This window comes from Scyliorhinus torazame, chromosome 5, assembly GCF_047496885.1.
Source record: "Scyliorhinus torazame isolate Kashiwa2021f chromosome 5, sScyTor2.1, whole genome shotgun sequence".
NCBI classification, from domain to species: domain Eukaryota; kingdom Metazoa; phylum Chordata; class Chondrichthyes; order Carcharhiniformes; family Scyliorhinidae; genus Scyliorhinus; species Scyliorhinus torazame.
In genome coordinates, this window is record NC_092711.1 from 261,963,357 (window position 1) to 261,989,843 (window position 26,487).

Genomic DNA, 26,487 nt, shown 5'->3' on the forward strand with positions numbered 1-26,487 from the left:
CTCTGACAGGCACATTCACAAATTACAATTGTGAGGTGCTAGTAGCAACAAAAATAAATAAATAAATTTGGGCTCTTTTTTGCAGCATTTCATAAAATTTAAGCTATGAAATACAATTTCATAAAATTAATGAATTAAAATGCAAATAATTGGTTATGAGAGATTTTGGGAAGAAAGAAACAATTGAATCTTAGTCACGTTTTGTAAAGTTACAGCTGAACAATATTACAAATATTTCTGTGAGGTCTATGTTTTTTGGTAAGATCTGCTATAAATTTGCCAATAGTTAGTTAGGTGTTATATTGCTTCATTTTTTTTAACACAGTGAGGGGTGAAATGCTGTCACATTTAGACTGCAACAGGAACATACTGCTAAATAATACCGGGTGAGGATGCCGTGCCCCCTTGGAAACCATGTTGGCGTGGAGCCAACATGCTCCACACTGACCCACCACACAGCTATAAAGCGCTGTGGGGCAGACTAACAAGGGGCCGAGTGGGACAGATTCCTCTCATTGGGGAGAAAGTCCTGCCCTCTGGCTGGCAGCTCCATCAGTCCTGGAAGGCATTAGTGGCAGCTGCTCGTGCCACAGGAGAAAAGGCAGGGTTGGAGGGGTGAGTTTAAGGGAGGGAGAGGATAGGAAGGAAAGGGGTGGTGTTTAACCTAACGGAGGGGTGACCCTGCGATTGCCAAAAAGAAATGCTTCTTTCCCACCCTTGGAACATTTGATTTAAAAAAAAAAAAAAATCAGGCTTCCCATTCTCTCCCGGCAGTCCACACCAAACGTTTTATGGCGTAGACAATGTTGCTCATTGTGTTCTCTCTTTATTTGGCTCTGAATATGGCGGTCAATATGGTCTCCTTCCTTATTACGTTTCGCTCTAGAGTCGCCAGGTATCTTTCGATACCGCCACAAGGTTCAAACCGAATACTGATCAAAGACTCGATACACCAGTTAGTTAGTTCAAAGGCAAATGATTATTTATTTACACACACAGTTAAATATACTCATGCACAAATAATACAGACTCAACTATCACTACTGCTAAAGCCTATACTTAGCTTCGGGCGCCCACTCAGTCAGAGGAACAATGGCTGTTGTTCGGTTCTGAGGCTGCTGGGGTCGAAGTGGTGAAGGGGAACAGCTAAGGTCGTCTGTCTGGTAGCGTGCGTTGACCTTGGACTTACTTGTTCTGGTGCAGCTGTTGGGAAGGTCTCTCCTCGGTGAGAGCCGGAGCCAAGAGAACGATTCTCTCTTGGGGGATCCTTCTTATACCCAAAAGGGGGTACGGGCCCTTTTGGGTGGGTCTTGAACTTGGCCCCAATAAATTGGGCCGTTTCTCGATCGTTCATATCGATTTCTTCCAATAAAGGGGTGGGTGCCCTGATGGCTGGGCGGGTCCTCGGTGGCCGTTGGCCTTCTTTGTTCTGGTCTCCTCTGGCGCCGGGGTGTTTGCCTTAATATCGGTTACTGAAATGTTACTCTTTTGTTCCCGGAGATGGCCCATTAGTATGCTAATGGGTTTGCAGTTTTGGTCTTGTCTAGGAGCTGCGGCTCCAATATGCAGACAAACCCTGAACCTGCTTGTTTTCTCAGTATTGTCCATTTTCCCTGCAATCTTTGCAAAGTGTCCATTTTGTTATCGGGAAGTGGCCATCCCAGATGGCTACAACAATGTATTATCAGGGTCAGTTGGCTTGATAACAAGACAAAATGACCCTTGATTATTCATTTAAATCTGGCGGCAGTCTACTGATTTTGGCACCCGCCCACCTCACCTTTTCTGGGTAAGGCCACAGGATTGGGCAGGAAGGTGATGGAATGGGTGCCCACTCTATTTTATGTGCCCACCTCGTGGGAAACAAGCCCACCAAGGGCACGTAAAATCCAGCCCATAGTAAACATCAGGCACCACATTCAAGGTGCCAGACTAAAGTGAGCAATACCACAATAGATTCATTAGCTTATTTTAATTTATTATATTGTTTCAGGTAAAGCGCCTGAGGAAGTTTGAAGGAGACCAGAGAAAACTGTCTGAGGCAGATCTCTTTATGTTGCTCTTGGTGAGAGTGCCAAGGTAAGACAATAAAAATTTAACAAATAATTCACTTTCTTAATGTTCTTAAGGAATCTTGTAGCACAAGGAGAGGCTAAGTAGACGGGACTATATGCATTGGAATTTTGAAGAATGAGGGGGATCTTATAGAAACATATAAAATTATGAAGGGAATAGATAAGATAGAAGCAGGAAGGTTGTTTCCACTGGTGGGTGAAAGCAGAAATAGGGGGCATAGCCTCAAAATAAGGGGGAGCAGATTTAGGACTGAGTTAAAGAGGAATGTCTCCACCCAAAGGGTCATGAATCTGTGGAATTTTCTGCCAGGCTTCCTCGTTAAATGTTTTAATGGCAAAGGTAGAGAGATTTTTGAACGGTAAAGGACTAAAAGGTTACGGTGAGCGGGCGGGTAAGTAGAGCTGAGTTCACAAAAAGATCAGCCATGATCTTATCGAATGGCGGAGCAGGCTCAGGGGGCTGGCTGTCCAGAGGCTGACCCTCCGACCTCCTCAGGGGAACAGGGTATCCCGTGTGGACTCCAGCGCATCCAACAGTCAGGCCAGGTAGGCATAACACAACATGATACCAGGAGTCTGTTCAATCTAGTTAGTTCAACTCAGCAAGATCCGTAACGACCAGCAAATGTATACCGGCACAATGGAAAAGATTCAGGCTCCTCACCAGCTCAGAATCTCCGGCAATCTCAGTGCCAACTGGCGGACATTCACGCAGAAATTTCAGCTTTACGTCGAAGCATCAGACCTCAATGGTGCGTCTGATGCACGGAAGATAGCTCTTCCACCACAGCGGGTGATCACGCCTTGGAAATATTCAACTCCTTTTACTTCGCCAAAGACCAGGACAAGACAAAGTTTCAGACCATCCTGGACAAGTTTGACAGCCACTGTGAGGTGGACACCAACAAAATCTTCGAGCGCTACATATTCAAGCGGCGATTGCAAGGTAAAGACCAACTTCATTCAACTCCTTCAACTCATATTTAACTAACCTTAGACTGCTAGCGCAATCCTGCAACTTCGGTGATATCACTGACTCCATGATCAGAGACCAAATCGTTTGTGGAGTTCACTCTGATCCTCTGAGAGAGCAGTTACTGAAGATCAAACATATGGCCCTGCCAGTCGCGATTGAAACATGCACAGTGCATGAGCACGCTAAAAATCGCTATTCCCAGTACAAAACGGCAGAAAATGATAAACTAGCCTCCTGCGAGGCGGAGAGTGTGCAGGTCATCTCCAGATGCAGCGCCTCAACATTGACGAAAGCGGCCATTTTGCGTGCTCTTCCCAGGGCCCGGCGCATGCGCGATGCAGACGTCTGAGAACCGTACTGCGCATGTGCAACGACGCACGGAGCGTCGGGACGTGATGTCATGACGTGTTCGAACTGTGGCACCGCCCATTTAAAGAAACACTGCCCTGCAAGAGGCAGATGCTGTTTAAACTGTCCTTCCAGCTGCCTGCAGGCTCCTGGATTACCACGGGAATGTCATCACGGCACTGGGATCGTGCCATCTGCATGTATCCAACTGACACACACCAGCACAGTTACCCTTTGAAATTGTGAAGCCGGGCAGGGCATCCCTACTAGGTGCGCACGCCTGCAAGCAGCTGAACCTCATTCAGAGGGTTTACACCGGGACATCGTACCATGTGGATCTTAAGGCCGGCATCGACGACATCCTTGCCCAGTACCCAGATGTGTTCAACGGGATGGGCACGCTGCCGAATCGATACAAGATTCTGCTACGACCTGATGCCAAGCCAGTGGTCCATGCACCACGACAAGTCTCTGCTCCACTGAGAGAGCGCCTGAAGGCACAGCTCAAGGATCTTCAGCAAAAAGGCATCATATCCAAGGTCACCGAACCAACTGACTGGGTCAGCTTGATGGTGTGCGTAAAGAAGCCTTCGGGGGATCTGCGCATCTGCATGGATCCCAAAGCTCACAATAAGAATATCATGCGGGAACACTACTTCATCGCGAAGCGGGAGGAACTCACAAGTGAGATGGCACACGCGCGCTTCTTCACCAAAATGGATGCATCACAGGGATTTGGGCAAATCCAGCTGGAAGAGTCCAGCATAAAGCTCTGCTTTGCACCTTCAACACGCCTTTTGGCAGATACTGCTACAATCGCATGCCATTTGGCATCATCTCGGCATCGGAAATATTCCATCGCATCATGGAGCAGATGATGGAAGGCATTGAAGGGGTTTGTGTGTACGTGGCCGACACCATCATATGGTCCCCGACCCCTGAAGAACATGTGTCCTGTTTCCAGAAGGTATTCCGCCGTGTACATGCCAACGGCCTAAAGTTAAACAGGTCCAAATGTTGTTTTGGCACATCAACGCTCAAGTTCCTAGGCGACCAGATCTCACAGCTTGGTGTGCGCCCGAACACAGACAAAATCAAGGCCATCGAGACGGTGAAGTTCCCCGAGGACAAAAAGGCGGTGCTGTGCTTCTTGGGTATGGTCAATTTTCTGGGCAAGTTCATTCCAAACATGGCCACACACACCACGGCCCTACGCAACCTAGTGAAAAAGTGTACTGCCTTTGAGTGGAAGGCGGCACACCAGACAGAGTGGCTGGAGCTGAAAGCCAAGCGCACCACTGCACCAGTCCTGGCATTCTTCGACACGGATCGGGAGACAAAGATATCCACAGATGCGAGTCAGGATGGCATTGGTGCGGTGTTGCTTCAGCGAGATGACACATCATCCTGGGCACCAGTAGCCTACGCATCAAGGGCGATGACGCCCACTGAAACCAGATATGCACAGATTGAGAAGGAGTGCTTGGGTCTTCTCACCGGCATCCTCAAATTTCATGATTATGTCGACGGCCTGCTGACGTTCACTGTCGAGACGGATCATTGGCCTCTGGTCCACATCATCCACAAGGACCTGATCAACATGACGCCTTGGTTGCAGAGAATCCTGCTTAAACTTAGGAGGTATGACTTCAACTTGGTGTACACCCCTGGCAAGGAGCTCATCATCGCTGGTGCATTGTCCCGCTCCGTCACCTCGCCCAGTGAGCCGCTGGAGATCATCCAGCACATCGAATCGCAGGTGCAGCTGTGTGCTAGCACTCTCCCAGCGACAGATGAGAAGGTAGTTCTCATCCGTGATGAGACAGCCAAGGACCCCCTCTTGCAGTGCATCATCCACAACCTCACTAATGGCTGGCAGAAAGGGCAGTGTCCACAATTTTACAATGTGAAGGATGATCTGACGGTGATTGATGGTATCCTCCTCAAGCTGGACAGGATTGTCATTCTGCTTAGTCTCCAGAGCTTGGTGCTGCGCCAGATTCATGAGGGTCACCCAGGCGTCGAGATGTGCTGACGCAGAGCCCGGCAAGCTGTCTACTGGCCCAGCATCAGCGAGGGCATCACGAACATGGTCCTGAACTGTGCTACCTGTCAGCGGTTCCAGCCAGCGCAGAGCAAGGAGACGCTCCAACAGCATGACATAGTGACCTCTCCGTGGTCCAAGGTTGACATCGACCTCTTTCATGTGAATGGTCGCGACTACGTATTGATCATCGACTATTTCTCGAATTACCCTGAGGTGCTGAAACTCCCGGACCTCACCACTCGGGCCATCATCAAAGACTGTAAGAAGACGTTCTCAAGGCATGGCATCCCCATCACCGTCATGAGCGACAATGGCCCGTGCTTTAACAGTCGAGAATGGTCCGCGTTTGCAAGGTCATACAATTTCCAGCATGTCACCTCCAGTCCGCACTATCCGCAGTCCAATGGAAAAGTCGAGAAAGGGGTGCACATTGTGAAACAGTCATCTGCAAGGCCGCAGACTCTGCTTCCGACATACACCGTGCGCTGCTCGCGTACAGGGCGACTCCATTGCCACAGGCATGTCACCGGCTCAACTCCTGATGAACAGGGACCTGCGGATGACGCTTCCAGCCATACACCTGCCCGACCTGGATCACCTCTCGGTGCTGCAGAAGATGCAGCAGCTTCGAGACCGTCAAAAGCAGGGCTATGATGCCCATGCCACTGATCTGGCCGTGCTATCCCCGGCAAACACTGTCCGGATCAAGATACCAGATGGTGGGTGGTCTGCCCAGGCTGTCGTTGTTTGACAGGCTGAGCCCCGCTCTTGTGTTGGACGTATGGCTAATGGCTCCATCGTGCGAAGGAATCGACGGGCACTGTGCAAAGTTGCCTGCCCGCAACCACTTTCTCCTCCATTTCCATATGTTGAATTGCCACCTCCTGATACCTCGCACCACGAGGCCACCAGTCAGGCTTCCATCCCGCCTGTCAAGGCGTCCTCGTTCCCTCTGCCACCTTTCCAGCGGTTGACCAGGATCTGACGTAAGCCTCAGAGACTGGACTTGTGAACGTTTGTTTTGTTCAGTTCTGTTGTCCTCCATTGGTCATGTTAGACAGACTTATTCACATGTAAATACATTCATGTAATGCAACAAAACATGAAGAAAAAGGGGAGATGTCATGATATGCAAAACATGCAGCTAATGAACACACAGAATAGGACACGACCAATGAGCAGTCAGGACACTCAGGGGTGGTATCTCACTATAAAAGGGAAGAGGCACTCACACCCCACCTCTTTCCACAGACCAACATCTACAGAGTGAGACAGGGTGCATCCTCAGCATCACACCCCAGCATGTGGCTTAGAGCAAGGCTGGTTCAGTTAGACTGAGTTACTACATTTAGATTAGCAGAGAGTCGAACTCATTGAGAACTGTGCTAATAGTTCAATAAAACACATTGAACTCACTTCAAAGTCTGGAGCATCTTTTACTCAAAACTGCATCAAGTGGCAGCTTGTGTTATTCCAAATTACATAACACAACACAGAACAAACCGCAGACAGCACGCAGCCATGCCACCGTGCAGACGAGCCCCCCATGTTTTGATGGTGCCTACCTGGCCTGACTGTTGGATGCGCTGGAGTCCACACGGGATACCCTGTTCCCCTGAGGGGGTTGGAGGGTCAGCCTCCGGACAGCCAGTGCCACCTGGGAGGCAGTGGTCGTCAGAATGGAGAGGGTCACCAGGAGTATTGCCACCCAATGCTGTAAGAAGCTAAACAACCTCCAGCGAGCCCCACGGGTGAGTTTGCATCGGCCTCCTGGCACTTGCAAACCCTGGCAGGCAGGCTGCCTCCACCTCCAATGTGCATCCTAGGGACACCCCCATACGTAGTGACAGAGAACGGAAGGCTAAGAAAACTGATGACCACTGTGGGAGAGGGAGGGGGGGGGGGACCATCGGTAGCTAGAGACAGTTCGGGTCTCTGTCAGGGACGGGTGAGGGGGACGGTGGGTGAGATAAGGAGAGGGCGTGAGATGATGGATGACACCACGTCCTATGAAAATCAGGTGAGAATAAGGTTATACCTAACCCTCTGGGCATGCCGGACCCTCGCCACTGCTGCCTGTCCCCCATAATCCGGCTGCTCCCGCGTGTCCTCCCTAAGCTCAGCCTCCAGACCCTCCCCGTCCTTCTCTGACAAGGCCGCATGTTCTTCCTCCTCCCCCTCTAGTACGTCGCCCTACTGCTGTGCCAGCTTGTAAAAAGCACAGTAAACTACACAAAGCGGGCGATCCTTGGCAGTGCACCACCAGAGCGATTGAGACATCAAAACCGCATTTTAATCCGTCCAATGCACTGCTTAATGACAGCTTGGGTGGATACATAGGCCTTTTTATATATGGTGCCCGCATCAGGCACCGGCCTCCATACTGACGTCATGAGCCAAGTCCTAAGCGGGTACCCCCTATCCCCCAAGAGCCAACCAGTCATCCTGGGGTGTCCCTCAACACGCCGGGGATCTCCGACTGCCCAGGATGTAGCTGTCGTGCACACTCCCTAGGAAGCGTGCACACACGTGTGTGATCTTCAGGTGCTGGTGCACAAAAGTTGGACGTACAGGAAGTGGAACCCCTTCTTAATAAAGGGTGCTCCCGGACTGCCCAGTGCGCACAAGGCGACATGTGTGCCATCAATTAGCTCCTGGACCTGGAGCACCTTGGCAATGGCAGAGTATCCTGTTCCCTGGGCATCTTGATGGGATTGATCCAAGTCAAAGTTTATATCGTCTTCTGCCCGGTCAAACAGGGCATCTGTTACTTCACAGATGCACTTGTGGGCTGTTGGTTGGTATATGCCACGTAAGTCCTCGCTCAATCCCTGAAATGAACCAGAGGCGTAAAACTTGAGGACTGCGGTGACCTTGATGCCCACCAGGAACAGGTATACTCCTCCTCCACGTGGTGCCAAGTTCACGAGGACATGGCACAGGTGCTGCACTGTCCCCTTGTTGAGGCAGATCCTCCTGTGGTACGTGCTGTCCGACATCTCTTTGAATAACCAGTGACGCCTGTGTACCTTGGGCCCTCGCAGGCCTCCCCTTCTGGGTCTTTTCCTGGCCTGGTGGGCTGGGGTGATCAGGGTGTAGGGTGGGCCCCTGAATATGGACTTTCACCTTGAGCTGCTGTCAACGCTGCTGCCACTGCCTTCTCCGGTGTCTGGTCGCCTGGACTGCCACTTCCATCAGGGAAGCTGCTGCAGGATCCACAATATCATCCATACTGTGATATCTGCAAGGAATTGGAGAGGGAGACCAATTCCACCCCGGTGCCCGCTGATCCCGCAAGCCTCCCCACCTTTACATTTGTGCCATCTTTTAAGGTGCCATCCAGTGGGCTGCTTGTGCTCGGGGACCCCACCCTGCATGCGCACCTCAGGCCACAGCAGGAGCTACTGGGCACCAAATACCACACCCCTACCGAAAACAGCACTGGGACCGGGCTCAGGTGCAACCCTGTGGCTGTGTGGGTATCCCCAGCGCTGCGGCCCAGCTCTTGGGTGTTCAATTGTTGGCTGCTCCTCTTGTGGTCCCCCAGCCTCCAGGCCTCACAGTCTGATTGGGATGCTAGGCTGTCACACCCACATGTGGCATGGCATATCTACCCACGGGAATCCACTTGAGGGCTGTGAATAGCTCACATTGCTAACATTGCCAATCGCTATTAGTGATAGCCTTCAGCTGTCCAGCCAAAGCATGGTCCATGGGGTTTAAGGTCACTTTCACCACATTACCACGGACAGAGTTCTGTCCTGGGAGTGTTCAGTGGGACGGACAGGTAGAAACTAAAGTTGCCCTTGGTATGGGTGTACATGATCCAGGGGGTGGCATGTCCGGACCCACGGGCGCTGACCCCTCTCCCTCACCAGCCGAGGGGTGACCCCCCCACTGAAAGTGACTGCCCCCCCCCCTGACTCCCCGCACCCCCCCCCCCCAGCACTGAGGCAGCAGCCCCAGTGCCCCCGGACTGATTGCCCAGTTTTGAAGGTGGCTATTCACTCCTCCGATCCCCAGAGCAGCCATTTGGCTAGCTTCACCTTTTACAATAGGTGGGCTAAAGGGGAGCCGTTTAGATCACAGGAGGCCGTTAGACAGGAGGTCCTTCCTGTTAATGAGATGGAGATTGGCCTCAATTGGTGATTATTGGTTTCGCGCGGGATCCGGATTTCACCAACAGGAACGGACCGGTTCGATTGGAAACTTATTGGCGCCTTGTGGTGTTATATTCCAGGGATGTAATACATATGCTACTCATTTGGCTTGCCGAGGTATACTTAACTTGATGATAAACATTCAAAGTCTTCCAGATGATGACAAATTATTTATTGAACAACAAAATATGCTTGTGAGTTCTTTACTTTAATACTTTGACTAGTAGTTCAATTAGCTAAGATTTAATTAAATTAACAATGAATATAATACTCTACACTCTGAGCTGGTCACACTTCTATCTTCCAACTACAACACATATGAAGAGAAAAGCGGGAAAATTGCTTGAGCTTGCTTATATACTCCGTTAGTGTTGTCCTCTAGTGATCATCTGACTGTACTGACTGCACATTAACTAATCATGTATTTACATATACAGAGATCACTACAAGCGGGGTTCCCAATTTCAGACTCTCCCATGATCTAACCAGTTCACTCAAATTCTCGTCCGCCGCAGCTATTAGATCGCGCCCATGTAACCTGTTCTTTGTAGCCAAAACCTACACTCTAGGATAATAATGAAGGACAAGGTTAATCTCAACTCCTAATTTACACCACAGCACAGACCGCCTCTGATATTACAACCCCCTACCCAACATCTAATCTGCAACCCTGTCCTTTGATTCTTTGCCCTTTAGTCTTTGGTATTAGTTCAGCCATTTTACAAAGGCAGGATCTTGTGAAACTCCTGGGAGCGGTTAATAAAGTGAGCAGGAGTTAAATGTCAACTTTTCGATGGTGGAATGAAAGTTGATTACAAGATTGCTGGCAGATTGAGGGGAGGGGGTCGAGCTTTTTAATACATTGACAAGTTATGAATGCTCATTAAAACACAACTTTGACAAGTTAAATTGTGCAGCAAATGAGATTCACGACTGGTTAAAGGTGGCATGCAGCAGGTGAGCTTATCTTCCTGGGAGATTTGGACAGTGTCGGAGTTGTTTTTAATGTATGGGGAACTTTGTTGAACCAGGGGAGAGGAGGCATTGATGCATAATTGAGATCAGGTGGTGGCTGGGAAAGGGAAATGGGGGTTAGCTGAGCAAGGGAGGATGGGAGATGGCAGCCCCACAAAGGTTTGTGTAAGACGAAGAGAAAGCTGGACAACACAGGTCAATATCCAGATGGCAGGTCAAGCAAGATTGTGGGAAGATCAAGGGCTATACAGGAAAGGTCAATGGTGAGGTCCTGAGAGTGAAGGGAAACCGAGCACAGGTCAGGGCTGACAGGAGGGTTGAGGATGATGGATAGCAGGTCAAGGGTAATGGGGCAGTTCCAGTGCACTGAGGGCTTACCGTTGGTGACGCGGGAAGCTCTAGGGTGAATGATAGTTAGTCAAGGGCAATGTGGGTGGGTTGAGGGTCACTGAAGGCAAGGCAGGGGAGGTGAAGGAAGGTCAAAGATGACAGAGGGAGGATGTAGGGTGATGGCTTCCAGTTCTACAGGGCTAGGTGCATAACCGATCTGAAGGCAGGGAGAGGGAGCACAGAAAATCCAGAGATTTCAAACCCCTCATATACAGCCAGACTGATGGCAAGGAGTGGATGTTTACCCAGGTGCCGCTTAAATATAGCGGCTGGACCTTCAGCCCTGTGAGGTAACAATAGAGCCAGTGACTTCATGCTCGTCCCCATTGCATGATTGGCTGGGGCCCTTGCCTCTGCCTGTCTAATGGGCTAGCCGCCATAGGATTGGTCATGGCTGGCTGCTCCACCTCCGAGGGAAGCCCTTCCAGTCCCTTTCGGGTCCCTCGACGCGAGAGGATTCCGCCCCACATATTTTAGCAAACTTATGGTTTGGAAACAGTTTCCATGAGCAGACTGTTCTTTATAAACTCTGCTGTAAATGGGTTAGCATAACCTAAGTCTAATGACAAATCTGAATTACAATTAGTCACTTTCTCTTTTTTTTATTAAATATTTTATTGAAAATTTTTGGTCAACCAACACAGTACATTGGGCATCCTTTACACAATATTATAACAACACAAATAACAATGACCTATTTTATAAACAAAAAATGAATAAATAATAAATAACAAAAATGAAAACTAGCCCTAATTGGCAACTGCCTTGTCACAAGTAACACTCTCCAAAAATATAATTTAACAGTCCAATATATAATTATCTGTAGCAACGACCTATACATACTATACAGTATATATTAACAACCCTGAGAGTCCTTCTGGTTCCTCCTCTTCCCCCCCACCCCCCCCCCCCCCCCCCGATCCTGGGCTGCTGCTGCTGCCTTCTTTTTCCCATTCCGTCTATCTTTCTGCGAGGTATTCAACGAATGGTTGCCACCGCCTGGTGAACCCTTGAGCCGACCCCCTTAGGACGAACTTAATCCGCTCTAGCTTTATAAACCCCGCCATGTCATTTATCCAGGTCTCCACCCCCGGGGGCTTGGCTTCTTTCCACATTAGCAATATCCTGCGCCGGGCCACTAGGGACGCAAAGGCCAAAACATCGGCCTCTCTCGCCTCCTGCACTCCCGGCTCTTGTTCAACCCCAAATATAGCCAACCCCCAGCTTGGTTCGACCCGGACTCCTACTACTTTTGAAAGCACCTTTGTCACCCCCATCCAAAACCCCTGTAGTGCCGGGCATGACCAAAACATATGGGTATGATTCGCTGGGCTTCTCGAGCACCTCGCACACCTATCCTCCACCCCAAAAAATTTACTGAGCCGTGCTCCAGTCATATGTGCCCTGTGTAATACCTTAAACTGAATCAGGCTTAGCCTGGCACACGAGGACGACGAGTTTACCCTGCTTAGGGCATCTGCCCACAGCCCCGCCTCGATCTCCTCCCCCAGCTCTTCTTCCCATTTCCCTTTTAGTTCATCTACCATAGTCTCCCCTTCGTCCCTCATTTCCCTATATATATCTGACACCTTACCATCCCCCACCCATGTCTTTGAGATCACTCTGTCCTTCACCTCTTGTGTCGGGAGCTGCGGGAATTCCCTCACCTGTTGCCTCGCAAAAGCCCTCAGTTGCATATACCTGAATGCATTCCCTTGGGGCAACCCATATTTCTCGGTCAGCGCTCCCAGACTCGCGAACTTCCCATCCACAAACAGATCTTTCAGTTGCGTTATTCCTGCTCTTTGCCACATTCCATATCCCCCATCCATTCCTCCCGGGGCAAACCTATGGTTGTTTCTTATCGGGGACCCCCCCAAGACTCCAGTCTTTCCCCTATGCCGTCTCCACTGTCCCCAAATCTTCAGTGTAGCCACCACCACCGGGCTTGTGGTGTAGTTCCTCGGTGAGAACGGCAATGGGGCTGTCACCATAGCCTGTAGGCTAGTCCCCCTACAGGACGCCCTCTCTAATCTCTTCCACGCCGCTCCCTCCTCCTCTCCCATCCACTTACTCACCATTGAAATATTAGCGGCCCAATAATACTCACTTAGGCTCGGTAGTGCCAGCCCCCCCCTATCCCTGCTACGCTGTAAGAATCCCTTCCTCACTCTCGGGGTCTTCCCGGCCCACACAAAACCCATGATGCTCTTTTCAATCCTTTTAAAAAAGGCCTTCGTGATCACCACCGGGAGGCACTGAAACACAAAGAGGAATCTCGGGAGGACCACCATCTTAACCGCCTGCACCCTCCCTGCCAGTGACAGGGATACCATATCCCATCTCTTGAAATCCTCCTCCATCTGTTCCACCAACCGCGTTAAATTTAACCTATGCAATGTGCCCCAATTCTTAGCTATCTGGATCCCCAGGTAACGAAAGTCCCTTGTTACCTTCCTCAACGGTAGGTCCTCTATTTCTCTACTCTGCTCCCCTGGATGCACCACAAACAACTCACTTTTCCCCATGTTCAATTTATACCCTGAAAAATCCCCAAACTCCCCAAGTATCCACATTATTTCTGGCATCCCCTCCGCCGGGTCCGCCACGTATAGTAGCAAATCGTCCGCATACAGAGATACCCGATATTCTTCTCCTCCCCTAAGTACTCCCCTCCACTTCTTGGAACCCCTCAACGCTATCGCCAGGGGCTCAATCGCCAGTGCAAACAATAATGGGGACAGAGGGCATCCCTGCCTTGTCCCTCTATGGAGCCGAAAATATGCAGATCCCCGTCCATTCGTGACCACGCTCGCCACTGGGGCCCTATACAACAGCTGCACCCATCTAACATACCCCTCTCCAAAACCAAATCTCCTCAACACCTCCCACAAATAATCCCACTCCACTCTATCAAATGCTTTCTCGGCATCCATCGCCACTACTATCTCCGTTTCTCCCTCTGGTGGGGCCATCATCATTACCCCTAACAACCTCCGTATATTTGTGTGCAGCTGTCTCCCCTTCACAAACCCAGTTTGGTCCTCGTGGACCACCCCCGGGACACATTCCTCTATTCTCATTGCCATTACCTTGGCCAGGACCTTGGCATCTACATTTAGGAGGGAAATAGGTCTATAGGACCCGCATTGTAGCGGGTCCTTTTCTTTCTTTAAGAGAAGCGATATCGTTGCTTCAGACATAGTCGGGGGCAGTTGTCCCCTTTCCTTTGCCTCATTAAAGGTCCTCGTCAGTACCGGGGCGAGCAAGTCCACATATTTTCTATAGAATTCGACTGGGAATCCATCCGGTCCCGGGGCCTTTCCCGCCTGCATGCTCCTAATTCCTTTCACCACTTCTTCTACCTCGATCTGTGCTCTCAGTCCCACCCTTTCCTGCTCTTCCACCTTGGGAAATTCCAGCCGATCCAAGAAGCCCATCATTCTCTCCCTCCCATCCGGGGGTTGAGCTTCATATAATTTTTTATAAAATGTCTTGAACACTCCATTCACTCTCTCCGCTCCCCGCTCCATCTCTCCTTCCTCATCCCTCACTCCCCCTATTTCCCTCGCTGCTCCCGTTTTCCTCAATTGGTGGGCCAGCAACCTGCTCGCCTTCTCCCCATATTCGTACTGTACACCCTGTGCCTTCCTCCATTGTGCCTCTGCAGTGCCTGTAGTCAGCAAGTCAAATTCTACATGTAGCCTTTGCCTTTCCCTGTACAGTCCCTCCTCCGGTGCTTCCGCATATTGTCTGTCCACCCTCAAAAGTTCTTGCAGCAACCGCTCCCGTTCCTTACTCTCCTGCTTCCCTTTATGTGCCCTTATTGATATCAGCTCCCCTCTAACCACCGCCTTCAACGCCTCCCAGACCACTCCCACCTGGACCTCCCCATTATCATTGAGTTCCAAGTACTTTTCAATGCACCCCCTCACCCTTAGACACACCCCCTCATCTGCCATTAGTCCCATGTCCATTCTCCAGGGTGGGCGCCCTCCTGTTTCCTCCCCTATCTCCAAGTCCACCCAGTGTGGAGCGTGATCCGAAATGGCTATAGCCGTATACTCCGTTCCCCTCACCTTCGGGATCAATGCCCTACCCAGCACAAAAAAGTCTATTCGCGAGTAGACTTTATGGACATAGGAGAAAAACGAGAACTCCTTACTCCTAGGTCTGCTAAATCTCCACGGGTCTACACCTCCCATCTGCTCCATAAAATCTTTAAGTACCTTGGCTGCTGCCGGCCTCCTTCCAGTCCTGGACTTCGACCTATCCAGCCCTGGTTCCAACACCGTATTAAAATCTCCCCCCATTATCAGCTTTCCCATCTCTAGGTCCGGAATGCGTCCTAGCATCCGCCTCATAAAATTGGCATCATCCCAGTTCGGGGCATATACGTTTACCAAAACCACCGTCTCCCCCTGTAGTTTGCCACTCACCATCACGTATCTGCCCCCGTTATCCGCCACTATAGTCTTTGCCTCGAACATTACCCGCTTCCCCACTAATATAGCCACCCCCCTGTTTTTCGCATCTAGCCCCGAATGGAACCCCTGCCCCACCCATCCTTTGCGTAGCCTAACCTGGTCTATCAGTTTCAGGTGCGTTTCCTGTAACATAACCACATCTGCCTTAAGTTTCTTAAGGTGTGCGAGTACCCGTGCCCTCTTTATCGGCCCGTTCAGCCCTCTCACGTTCCACGTGATCAGCCGAGTTGGGGGGCTTCCTACCCCCCCCCCTTGTCGATTAGCCATCACCTTTTTCCAGCTCCTCACCCGGTTCCCACGCAGCTGTATCTCCCCCAGGCGGTGCCCCCCCGCCCATCCTCTCCCATACCAGCTCCCCCATCTCCCCAGCAGCAGCAACCCAGTAATTCCCCCCTCCCACCCCCCCCCCCCCCGCTAGATCCCCCGCTAGCGTGAGTACTCCCCTCATGTTGCTCCCAGAAGTCAGCAAACTCTGGCTGACCTCGGCTTCCCCCCGTGACCTCGGCTCGCACCGTGCGACGCCCCCTCCTTCCTGCTTCTCTATTCCCGCCATGATTATCATAGCGCGGGAACCAAGCTTCTCCCTTGGCCCCGCCCCCAATGGCCAACGCCCCATCTCCTCCACCTCCCCTCCTCCCCCCATCACCACCTGTGGGAGAGAGAAAAGTTACCACATCGCAGGATTAGTACATAAAACCCCTCTTTGCCCCCCACATTCGCCCCACCACTTTGTTCGAACGTTCTTTTTAATAACCCGCTCATTCCAGTTTTTCTTCCACAATAAAAGTCCACGCTTCATCCGCCGTCTCAAAGTAGTGGTGCCTCCCTCGATATGTGACCCACAGTCTTGCCGGTTGCAGCATTCCAAATTTTAGCTTCTTTTTATGAAGCACCGCCTTGGCCCGATTAAAGCTCGCCCTCCTTCTCGCCACCTCCGCACTCCAGTCTTGATAAACGCGGATCACCGCGTTCTCCCATTTACTGCTCCGAGTTTTCTTCGCCCATCTAAGGACCATTTCTCTATCCTTAAAACGGAGGAATCTCACCACTATGGCTCTGGGAATTTCTCCTGCTCTCGGTCCTCGCGCCATCACTCGGTATGCTCCCTCCACCTCCAACGGACCCGCCGGGGCCTCCGCTCCCATTAACGAGTGCAGCATCGTGCTCACATATGCCCCGACGTCCGCTCCCTCCACACCTTCAGGAAGACCAAGAATCCTCAGGTTGTTCCTCCTTGCGTTGTTTTCCAGTGCCTCCAACCTTTCCACACATCGTTTCTGATGTGCCTCCTGCGTCTCCGTCTTCACCACCAGGCCCTGTATGTCGTCTTCATTCTCGGCTGCCTTTGCCTTCACGACCCGAAGCTCCCGCTCCTGGGTCTTTTGTTCCTCCTTTAGCCCTTCGATCGCCTGTAGTATCGGGGCCAACAGCTCTTTCTTCATTTCCTTTTTGATCTCTTCCACACAGCATTTCAAGAACTCTTGTTGTTGAGGGCCCCATGTTAAACTGACACCTTCCGACGCCATCTTGGTTTTTGCTTGCCTTCCTTGCCGCTGTTCTAAAGGATCCACTGCAATCTGGCCACTTTCTCCTCCTTTTTCCATCCGTATCCAGGGGGGATTCCCTTCTGGTTTACCGCACAGTGTTTTTAGCCGTCAAAATTGCCGTTGGGGCTCCTATCAAGAGCCCAAAAGTCCGTTTCACAGGTAGCTGCCGAAACGTGCGACTCAGCTGGTCATCGTCGCACCCGGAAGTCCCCAATTAGTCACTTTCTCATGAGTAATTTGGGTGCTTCCTATGTTTTCCTGTTACCCCAGAAAGCAGAAAGTACTACTGGGTCACAATGTATAGGTCAAAATACTGTCCAGATTTATTTATTGTAACAGAGTACAAAGAAAGTAGAAAGGTTGGAAAGATGAGAGTCAACACAATGAAATAAAGCTTGCAACGAGGGTTGAATTATTAGTATTTAAGTCACAAAATAAAAACAAAGCTTGGATTAGGATGATTGATTTGTTTAGACTGGTGTGCCTCACCCCTGACTGATTCATCCTTTTAGCACCAAAGCACAGTCCACACTGAAAACACATGGCTGCTTCCCAAAATCAATGCCTGTAAATCATGCTGATCTTTTTCAAAGTTAGGACTAATATTTGCACTGTGTATCATGAAGAATGCTAGTAGAAGGCAATAAGCTCCATATTAGTGTGATGAAAAGAATCTGACACTGAACTTTGCAGCATAAAGTTGAGGTTCTGAGTATGACCTTATGTCAGTAACACGATAATGCCATTTAATTTAATCATATTTGACAGTTCCAGCACAAACCTTTCAGTGCTAAGTTTGTTGTAATAATTTGATCACCAGAAATATGGATCCCCAGCTTGTGTGTATATTGTTACTACAATACAATAGGAAATCAACACTGTAGTGGATCCATATTACAGTTCCTTGTTTAATGCCAAGTTTAGTGGATCAGATGTCCCTACTCTAGCACTGGTTCAATGGCGCGATCGAACGGAAAAGTTTTTAAGTGTAATTTGTGGCAGGCTTTGTTTAGAGTTTCACCCTGGCTATGTGTGCGAGTTCCCACCACTATCTAACACATTTAGTCACTTTTTGGGGGAGTTTCTCTCCGGGCTAGCCCACACTTAGAATTATTTTCACCACACCACTGGGGAGCTGAACTCACTGGCCAGACCGGCTCCTCAGAAATTGGGCAACCATTGTGAAAGGATACCCACACACACACTCACACATGGGCATTACCCTATACCCTTCCAAATGATGACACCCCGCTAAGGAGTCACTGAGGGCCTCTCATTTCAGGCACCCGCCCCCCTTTCCAGGACACCGACCCTTCACACCCCCCAACCTTCTGGAGGCCCTTTCATATATGCCCTGCACCCCCCCCCCTTCATATTCCCAATCCGCCCTCTTTTCATGGGCATGGCCCCCCTTCAGGTCCTGACCCTTAGCAGGGCACCTGGGCACCCGTGCACTGCACCTAGCACCTTGGCAGTGCTCCTTCAGGCTTTGCAGTGCCAGCTGGGCATCTTGACAGTACCAGGGTGGGAGTGCCAAGGTGCCCACATTCCAGGGGGAGGGTCAGGGGTCTACCCTGCCCTGTTCCTGACTACTCACGGGCCTCCGATGGGCCTGGAGATCATCCCCCCCCCCCCCCCCACCCTCCCGGGTGCAGTTCCCCCATTTGTGTGGACCAATACAGAACAGCATCTGGCTATTGTATTCCGGGAGTTCGATAGATCCCCAGTCAGCACGCCTAAGCAAGTTTTAAACCTACTGAGGTGTACAAGCCTTGGTTCCGCCCATTGTAGGTGGGATCCTGATTGCGATGCCTCGTGAGACCTGGGTAAATTTTGCGAGGTGTACTGTCTATCAGGAAGCGCATGGGTGGCCTCTCCCAGCATCTACCGGCCACGTTGCAGTAGATCATGGCAATAATCACAGATTTAACAACAAAGATCAACAATTTTCTGTTGCATTACCCAATTGTTTAATTCCGTGCATGTTTGGAAGGAAACATTATGAATATGTTGCTCATCCTGATGTCCGGAGGAAATCTTTTATTATTCTGATTCTTGGGAATAAATATGGTTTATTTTTCAGTTACCGCTTGCATTTGGAAGCCATGATTCTTAAAGATGAATTTGAGCCACAAATCACGTCGCTTCTAACATCTATTTGTACATTGATAAAGGCTGCAAATGGTAAGATCCTGAAACCGAATCAGGGTATTCAATTCTGTGAATGTGAGTGCACATGCAGCTACATTCAGATCTTCGTACTTAATTAGTAACATTGTTTCCGAAATCCAAAGCTATTTAAACCATTCACTAACTCTTTATGATTGTGTCACCTTGCATGCGCAGAATTGTAGTTCAAAATTGAACCAAGCAATCCTGCAGGTGAGATGGATAGAAAACTGGTTGGCAGACAGGAAACAAAGAGTAGGAATTAACGGGACTTTTTCAAATTGGCAGGCAGTAACTAGTGGGGTACCACAGGGATCGGTGCTAGGACCCCAGCTATTCACAATATATATGCATGATTTAGATGAAGGAACAAAATGTAAAATCTCCAAATTTGCAGATGACACCAAGTTGGGTGGGAGGGTGAGCTGTGAGGAGGATGCACTGATCCTTCAGTGTGATTTGGAGAAGCTGAGTGTGTGGGTAAATGAATGACAGATTCAGTATAATATGGACAGATGTGAAGATATCCACTTTGGTAGCAAAAACAAGAAGGCAGACTGGCCATATATTTGGAGAGAGGAATGTGAAACGAGACCTGGGTGTCCTCGTACACCGATCACTGAAGTGCAGGTACAGCAGGTGGTAAAGAAGATAAATGGTATGTTGGCTTTCATTGCGAGAGGATTTGTGTACGGGAGCAGAAATATCTTGCTGAAATTATACAGGACCTTGTTGAGGCCACACCTGGAATACTGTGTGCAGTTTTGATCTCCTTATCTCAGGAAGAATGTTCTTGCTCTAAAGGAAGTGCAGCAAAGGTTTATCAGACTGATTCCTGGAATGACATACGAGGATAGATTGTATCAGTTAGGATTATGTTCAGATAATGAGGGGGATCTCATAGAAACCTATAAAATTCTAACAGGACTGGACAGGGTAAATGTAGGCAGGTTGTTCCCGATGGTGGGTCACAGTCTGAAGGTACAGCATAGACTATTTAGGACAGAGATAAGAAGAAATTTCTTCACCCAGAGTGGTAAGCCTGTAGAATTCGTTACCTCAGGAAGCAGTTGAGGGTCAAAACATGCAACATGGCACCACTAACGGACCTGTGGTAAACACCACTAGTAACACATTGCATGTATTACGGTACTGATACTGTATTACAGGTACAACGGTAAATCCCAGCCTGCTGGCTCCTCCCAGCAGGCGGCGTATAAAAGTGGACGCTCTCCTGCGCTGCTCCCATTCTGATTCCAGCTGCAATAAAGCCTCGATTGTTTCACCATTCTCGTCTCGTGGTAATTGACGGTACATTAATTTATTGCACAAGATTTTAAAAGATGAACATCTTAATCAAGCCTGATCGCCTGGAGCTGAGCCCTCACGCAGCCAACGCCACGTCCACCTTCGACCACTGGCTAGCCTGCTTCGAAGGCTACCTCAGCACAGCCACTGAAGAACTCTCGGACCCACAGAAGCTCCAAGTCCTCTACTCACGGGTGAGCCCTGAAATTTTTCCCCTCATCCGAGATGCGCCCACCTACACCGAAGCGATGACGCTACTAAAGGGACATTACATTGAGTCGGTGAATCAAGTGTACGCCAGGCACCTCCTGGCCACGAGACGGCAACTCCCGTGGGAGACTCTGGATGATTTCTTGCGGGCACTACAGATTCTCGGTAGGAACTGTGACTGCCAGGCAGTTTCGGCAGTCCAACACAGCTAACTATTAATCAGAGACGCTTATGTCACGGGCATGAAGTCTACGTACGTTCCCCAGTGACTATTAGAAGGGGGTACGCTCGATCTTGCAGAGACTAGGCAGCTTGCCAATTCACTAGAAGTGGCCTCCCGTAATCTGGAGGCCGACACCTCCGACCGCGCAGCACCCCCGTGGGCATCGTGGGCCCCACCAGCTGCCGAATCGAGCTCACCGCAAGCCTGCGCCACACGGCAGCCAGCCAACCACGGGGGGGGCCCAAGTGTTATTTTTGTGGCCAGAGCAAACATCCCAGGCAGTGCTGCCCGGCGCTGAGCGCGACCTGCAACGGGTGCAGGAAGAAAGGCCACTTTGTTTCCGTTTGCCAGGCCCGGTCGGTCGCCGCTGTTTCCAGGCCCGGCATTGCTACACCCCCCACGTGTGATCCAGGGACACCGTTATCTTCTCCATCACAAGCCACGTGCGGCCCGTGGGCACCGCCATCTTTGATGCCGCCCGCCATGTGCGCCCCGTGGGCACCGCCATCTTCGTCACCATTTTGTTTTGTTTTTTTAAATATATTTATTAAAGTTTTTTAACACAATTTTTCTCCCTTACAAACAATAACCCCCCCTCGTAACAAATAAAAACGAGAAATCGCGCAGAGCAAGATATATACATGGCAAAATGATATATGTACACAGCTTTGTACACTGGCCCTCACCCGTACGTGCCAGCTTCCCCATCCTTCATGTTATCTCTTGCTCATCCACCCTCCCAGGCAGTCCCCCCTTTCCCCCCCCCCCCTTCCCAGGACATCCCCGTCCCCCCCCCCACCTCCGCGAGATAGTCTAGGAACGGTTGCCACCAGCTGTAGAACCCCTGCGCAGACCCTCTCAAGGTGAACTTAATCCTCTCCAACTTTATGAACCCAGTCATATCATTTATCCAGGCCTCCAGGCTGGGGGGGCTTCGCCTCCTTCCACATTAGCAAGATCCTTCGCCGGGCTACTAGGGACGCAAAGGCCAGAATGCCGGCCTCTTTCGCCTCCTGCACTCCCGGTTTGTCCACTACTCCAAATATTGCTAGCCCCCAGCTTGGCTTGACCCGGACTTTCACCACCTGAGATATTGCTCCCGCCACTCCTCTCCAGAACCCCTCTAGTGCCGGGCATGACCAAAACATATGGACATGGTTCGCCGGGCTCCCTGAGCACCTTCCACATCTATCCTCTACCCCATAGAACCTACTCAACCTCGCCCCCGTCAAGTGCGCTCTGTGGACCACCTTAAATTGTATCAGGCTGAGCCTGGCACACGAGGAGGAGGAATTAACCCTACCTAGGGCATCAGCCCACAGACCTTCCTCGATCTCCTCCCCCAGCTCTTCCTCCCATTTACCCTTCAACTTTTCTTCCAGCGCTTCCCCCTCTTCTTTCAACTCCTGGTGTATTTCCGACACCTTGCCCTCCCCGACCCATACACCCGAGATCACCCTATCTTGAACTTCTTGTGCCGGGAGCAACAGGAATTCCCTCACCTGTCGCCTCACAAAAGCCCTCACCTGCACATATCTAAAGGTATTTCCCGGGGGTAACTCGAACTTCTCCTCCAGTGCCCCTAGGCTCGCAAACGTCCCGTCGATGAACAGGTCCCCCATTCTTCCAATCCCCGCCTGATGCCAGCTCTGGAACCCCCCTGTCCATCTTCCCCGGGACAAACCGGTGGTTACCCCTGATGGGGGACCACACCGATGCTCCCATTGCACCCCGGTGCCGTCTCCACTGGCCCCAGATCCTTAGCGTTGCCGCCACCACCGGGCCCGTGGTATACTTTGTCGGCGAGAGCGGCAGCGGTGCCGTCACCAACGCCCCCAGGCTCGTTCCTTTACAGGACGCCATCTCCATCCTCTTTTATGCCGCCCCCTCTCCCTCCATAACCCACTTGCGGATCATCGCCACATTTGCTGCCCAGTAGTAGCTCACCAGGTTTGGCAGCGCCAACCCTCCTCGGTCCCTACTGCGTTCCAGGAACCCTCTCCTTACTCTCGGGGTCTTATTCGCCCACACAAACCCCATAATACTCCTGCCTACTCTCTTAAAAAAGGCCTTAGTGATCACGATGGGAAGGCACTGAAACACTTCGGCACCATTTTGGACCGCACCTCAGGACCCCTGCTCGTCTGGCAGTTCGCTGCCCACTGATACCTCCACCACTGCTGATCAGCCCGGAACCTCCGAACATCTTCCGCAGCTCACCTCCATCACCCTGGATCAGTCTCGGCTCGCAACTTCACGACCGCAAAGACGACGGTGAAGATCAACGGGCACGAGATGACCTGCCTCTTTGACTCCGGGAGCGCATCCACCCTGCTCCGATTTGGCGGACCCCCCCCCCCCCCCCCCCCCCCCCCCTCACCGTCTGCGGCCTCACGACCCTTAAGGTCAATCTACCTTCACTGTTTGCAAACCTCATCCCGGACTGCAAGCCTGTCGCCACTAGGAGCAGACGGTACAGTGCCCAGGACAGGACCTTCATCAGGTCGGAGGTCCAACGGCTTCTGCGGGAGGGGATCATCGAGGCTAGCAACAGCCCCTGGAGAGCTCAAGTGTTGGTAGTGAAGACTGGGGAGAAGCACAGGATGGTCATTGACTACAGCCAGACCATCAACCGGTACACTCAGCTCGACGCGTATCCCCTCCCACGCATATCTGACATGGTCAATCAGATTTCACGGTATCGAGTCTTCTCCACAGTTGACTAGAAGTCCGCCTACCACCAGCTCCCCCTCCGCCCAGAGGACCGCCAATACACTGTGTTCGAAGCAGATGGCCGCCTCTATCACTGCCTTAGAGTTCCCTTCGGCGTCACCAATGGGGTCTCGGTATTCCAGCGAGAGATGGACCAAATGGTTGACCAGTACGGGCTGCGGGCCACCTTCCCGTACCTAGATAACGCCACCATCTGCGGCCACGATCAGCAGGACCACGACGCGAACCTCCAAAAATTCCTCCATACCGCCAAACTCCTTAACCTCATCTACAATAAGGAAAAATGCACCAACCGCTTAGCCATCCTTGGCTACGTGGTCGAAAATAGAGTCCTAGGGCCCGACCCCGACCGCATGCGCCCCCTTCTGGAACTCCCTCTCCCCCACTGCCCCAAGGCCCTGAAACGATGCCTGGGGCTTTTCTCGTATTACGCCCAGTGGGTCCCGAATTATGCGGACAAGGTCTGCCCACTTATCAAGTCCACAGTTTTTCCCCTGACGGCTGAGGCCCGCCAGGCCTTCAACCACATCAAGGCGGACATCGCCAAGGCCACGATGCACATGGTCAACGAGACCCTCCCCTTTCAGGTGGCGAGCGATGCATCAGACGTAGCTCTGGCCGCCACCCTCAACCAGGCGGGCAGACCCGTGGCTTTCTTTTCCCGCACCCTCCATGCCTCCAAAATTCGGCACTCCTCTGTCGAAAAGGAGGCCCAAGCCATTGTGGAAGCTGTGCGACATTGGAGGCATTATCTGGCCGGCAGGAGATTCACTCTCCTCACTGACCAACGGCCGGTTGCCTTCATGTTTAACAATACGCAGCGGGGCAAGATCAAAAATGACAAGATCTTGAGGTGGAGGATCGAGCTCTCCACCTATAACTATGAGATCCTGTATAGCCCGGGGAAGCTCAACGAGCCCCCTGATACCCTATCCCGTGGTACATGTGCGAGCGCACAAGTGGACCTACTCCAGGCTCTCCACTATGACCTCGGCCATCTGGGGGTCACCCGGTTCTTCCATTTCGTCAAGGCCAGCAACCTGCCCTACTCCATTGAGGAGGTCAGGACCGTAACCAGAGACTGCCAAGTCTGCGCAGAGTGCAAGCCGCACTTCTACCAGGCAGATGGAGCGCACCTGGTGAAGGCCTCCCGCCCCTTTGAGCGACTCAGCATGGACTTCAAAGGGCCCCTCCCCTCCACCGACTGCAATGTGTACTTCCTCAATGTAATTGATGAGTACTCCGGTTTCCCTTTCGCCATCCCATGCCCCGACATGACTTCTGCCACGGTCATCAAAGCCCTGCACAACATCTTCACTCTGTTCGGTTTCCCCACCTACATCCACAGCGATCTGGGATCCTCCTTCATGAGTGATGAGCTGCGTCAGTTCCTGCTCAGCCAGGGCATCGCCTCGAGCAGGACGACCAGCTACAACCTCTGGGGAAACGGGCAGGTGGAGAGGGAGAACGAGACGGTCTGGAAGGCCGTCCTGCTGGCCCTTCGGTCTAGTAATCTCCCGGTCTCCTGCTGGCAGGAGGTCCTCCCCGACGTGCTCCACTCCATCCGGTCGCTCTTGTGCACCGCTACTAATGAGACCCCTGACGAGCGTGTATTTGCCTTCCCCAGGAAGTCCTCCTCCGGGGTCTTGCTCCCAACATGACTGACAGTTCCTGCAACCGTCCTCCTGCGGAAGCATGTGCGGAGCCATAAATCGGATCCCTAGGTTGAGAAAGTCAACCTCCTCTATGCAAACCCACAGTACGCCTACGTGGCATACCCTGACGGGCGACAGGACACAGTCTCCCTCTGGGACCTGGCACCTTCTGGGTCCCCACCCACAACCCCCGACCTGATACCGCTCCTTTCCCCCCCCCCACCGGTTGCCTCATTCACCCCTGCGCCACCCACCCTCCCACCAGCGAACCTCACCGCAGCCCCCACCCCAGCAGGATCCGTCCCCTCACGGGATCCACTAATGGGTGACGAAGAAGAGGACAACACGCTCCCGGAGTCGCAGGTGACCACGTCGGCGCCCACATCACAACCAGGACTGAGGCGATCGCGGTTAGAGCCCCCGACAGACTCAATCTGGAATGTTTTTCTTCACCCCCGCTGGAGTCTTTTTTTTTTTTACACTGGGTGAATGTGGTAAACACCACTGGTAACACATTGCCTGTATTACAGGTACAGAGGTAAATCCCAGCCTGCTGGCTCCTCCCAGCAGGCGGCGTATAAAAGTGTCTGCTCACCTGCGCTGCGCCCATTCTGGTTCCAGCTGCAGGAGGCACATCATCTTGTGCAATAAAGCCTCGATTGTTTCACCATTCTCATCTCGTGGTAATTGACGGTACATCAGGACCCGGCCTGCAAAATAGTGCCCCCCCCCTCCCCCAGGGGCTTGCAGCCCCTGGCAAAATCTCACATGCCCGCGGATTGGCCCTCCCCCGACTGTGGCGGTGCTGGACTGAGTCCACAGCCACCATGCTGAGTTCCCGATGGATGAGACCACTCGCGACCGACGCTGTCGGGAACTCGGCCGTGCTCTCTAAGTACGCCGCTTTAGAGGGGGCAGAGGATCGTGAAAGCAGTGCCGCCCCGGATTGAGTCGTGAACGGGGATTCTCCGGCCGATCGCCGAACGCTATTTTGATGTCGGCGACCAGAGAATCCCGCTCTGTATGTTTTCAAGAAGCCGTTAGATACAGCACTTCGGGCGAAGGGGATCAAAGAATATGGGGGAAAGTGGGTTTAGGCTATTGAGTTGGATGATCAGCCATGATCATAATGAATGGCGGAGCGAGTTTGAAGGGACAAATGGCCTTCTCCTGCTCCTGTTTTC

At 51.6% G+C, this 26,487-nt stretch overlaps 1 protein-coding gene across 3 annotated transcripts in view; it reads left to right on the forward strand.

Moving 5' to 3' along the window:
• fhdc2 (FH2 domain containing 2) overlaps positions 1 to 26,487 on the forward strand; it is a 118,134-nt gene that overhangs the window by 44,243 nt on the left and 47,404 nt on the right. For all 3 annotated transcript variants that reach the window (XM_072505459.1, XM_072505457.1, XM_072505460.1), the window contains 2 exons: positions 1,994 to 2,079; positions 19,089 to 19,189. In XM_072505459.1, coding sequence (XP_072361560.1) covers positions 1,994 to 2,079; positions 19,089 to 19,189 — 187 coding nt within the window. The remainder of the gene's footprint in view (positions 1 to 1,993; positions 2,080 to 19,088; positions 19,190 to 26,487) is intronic.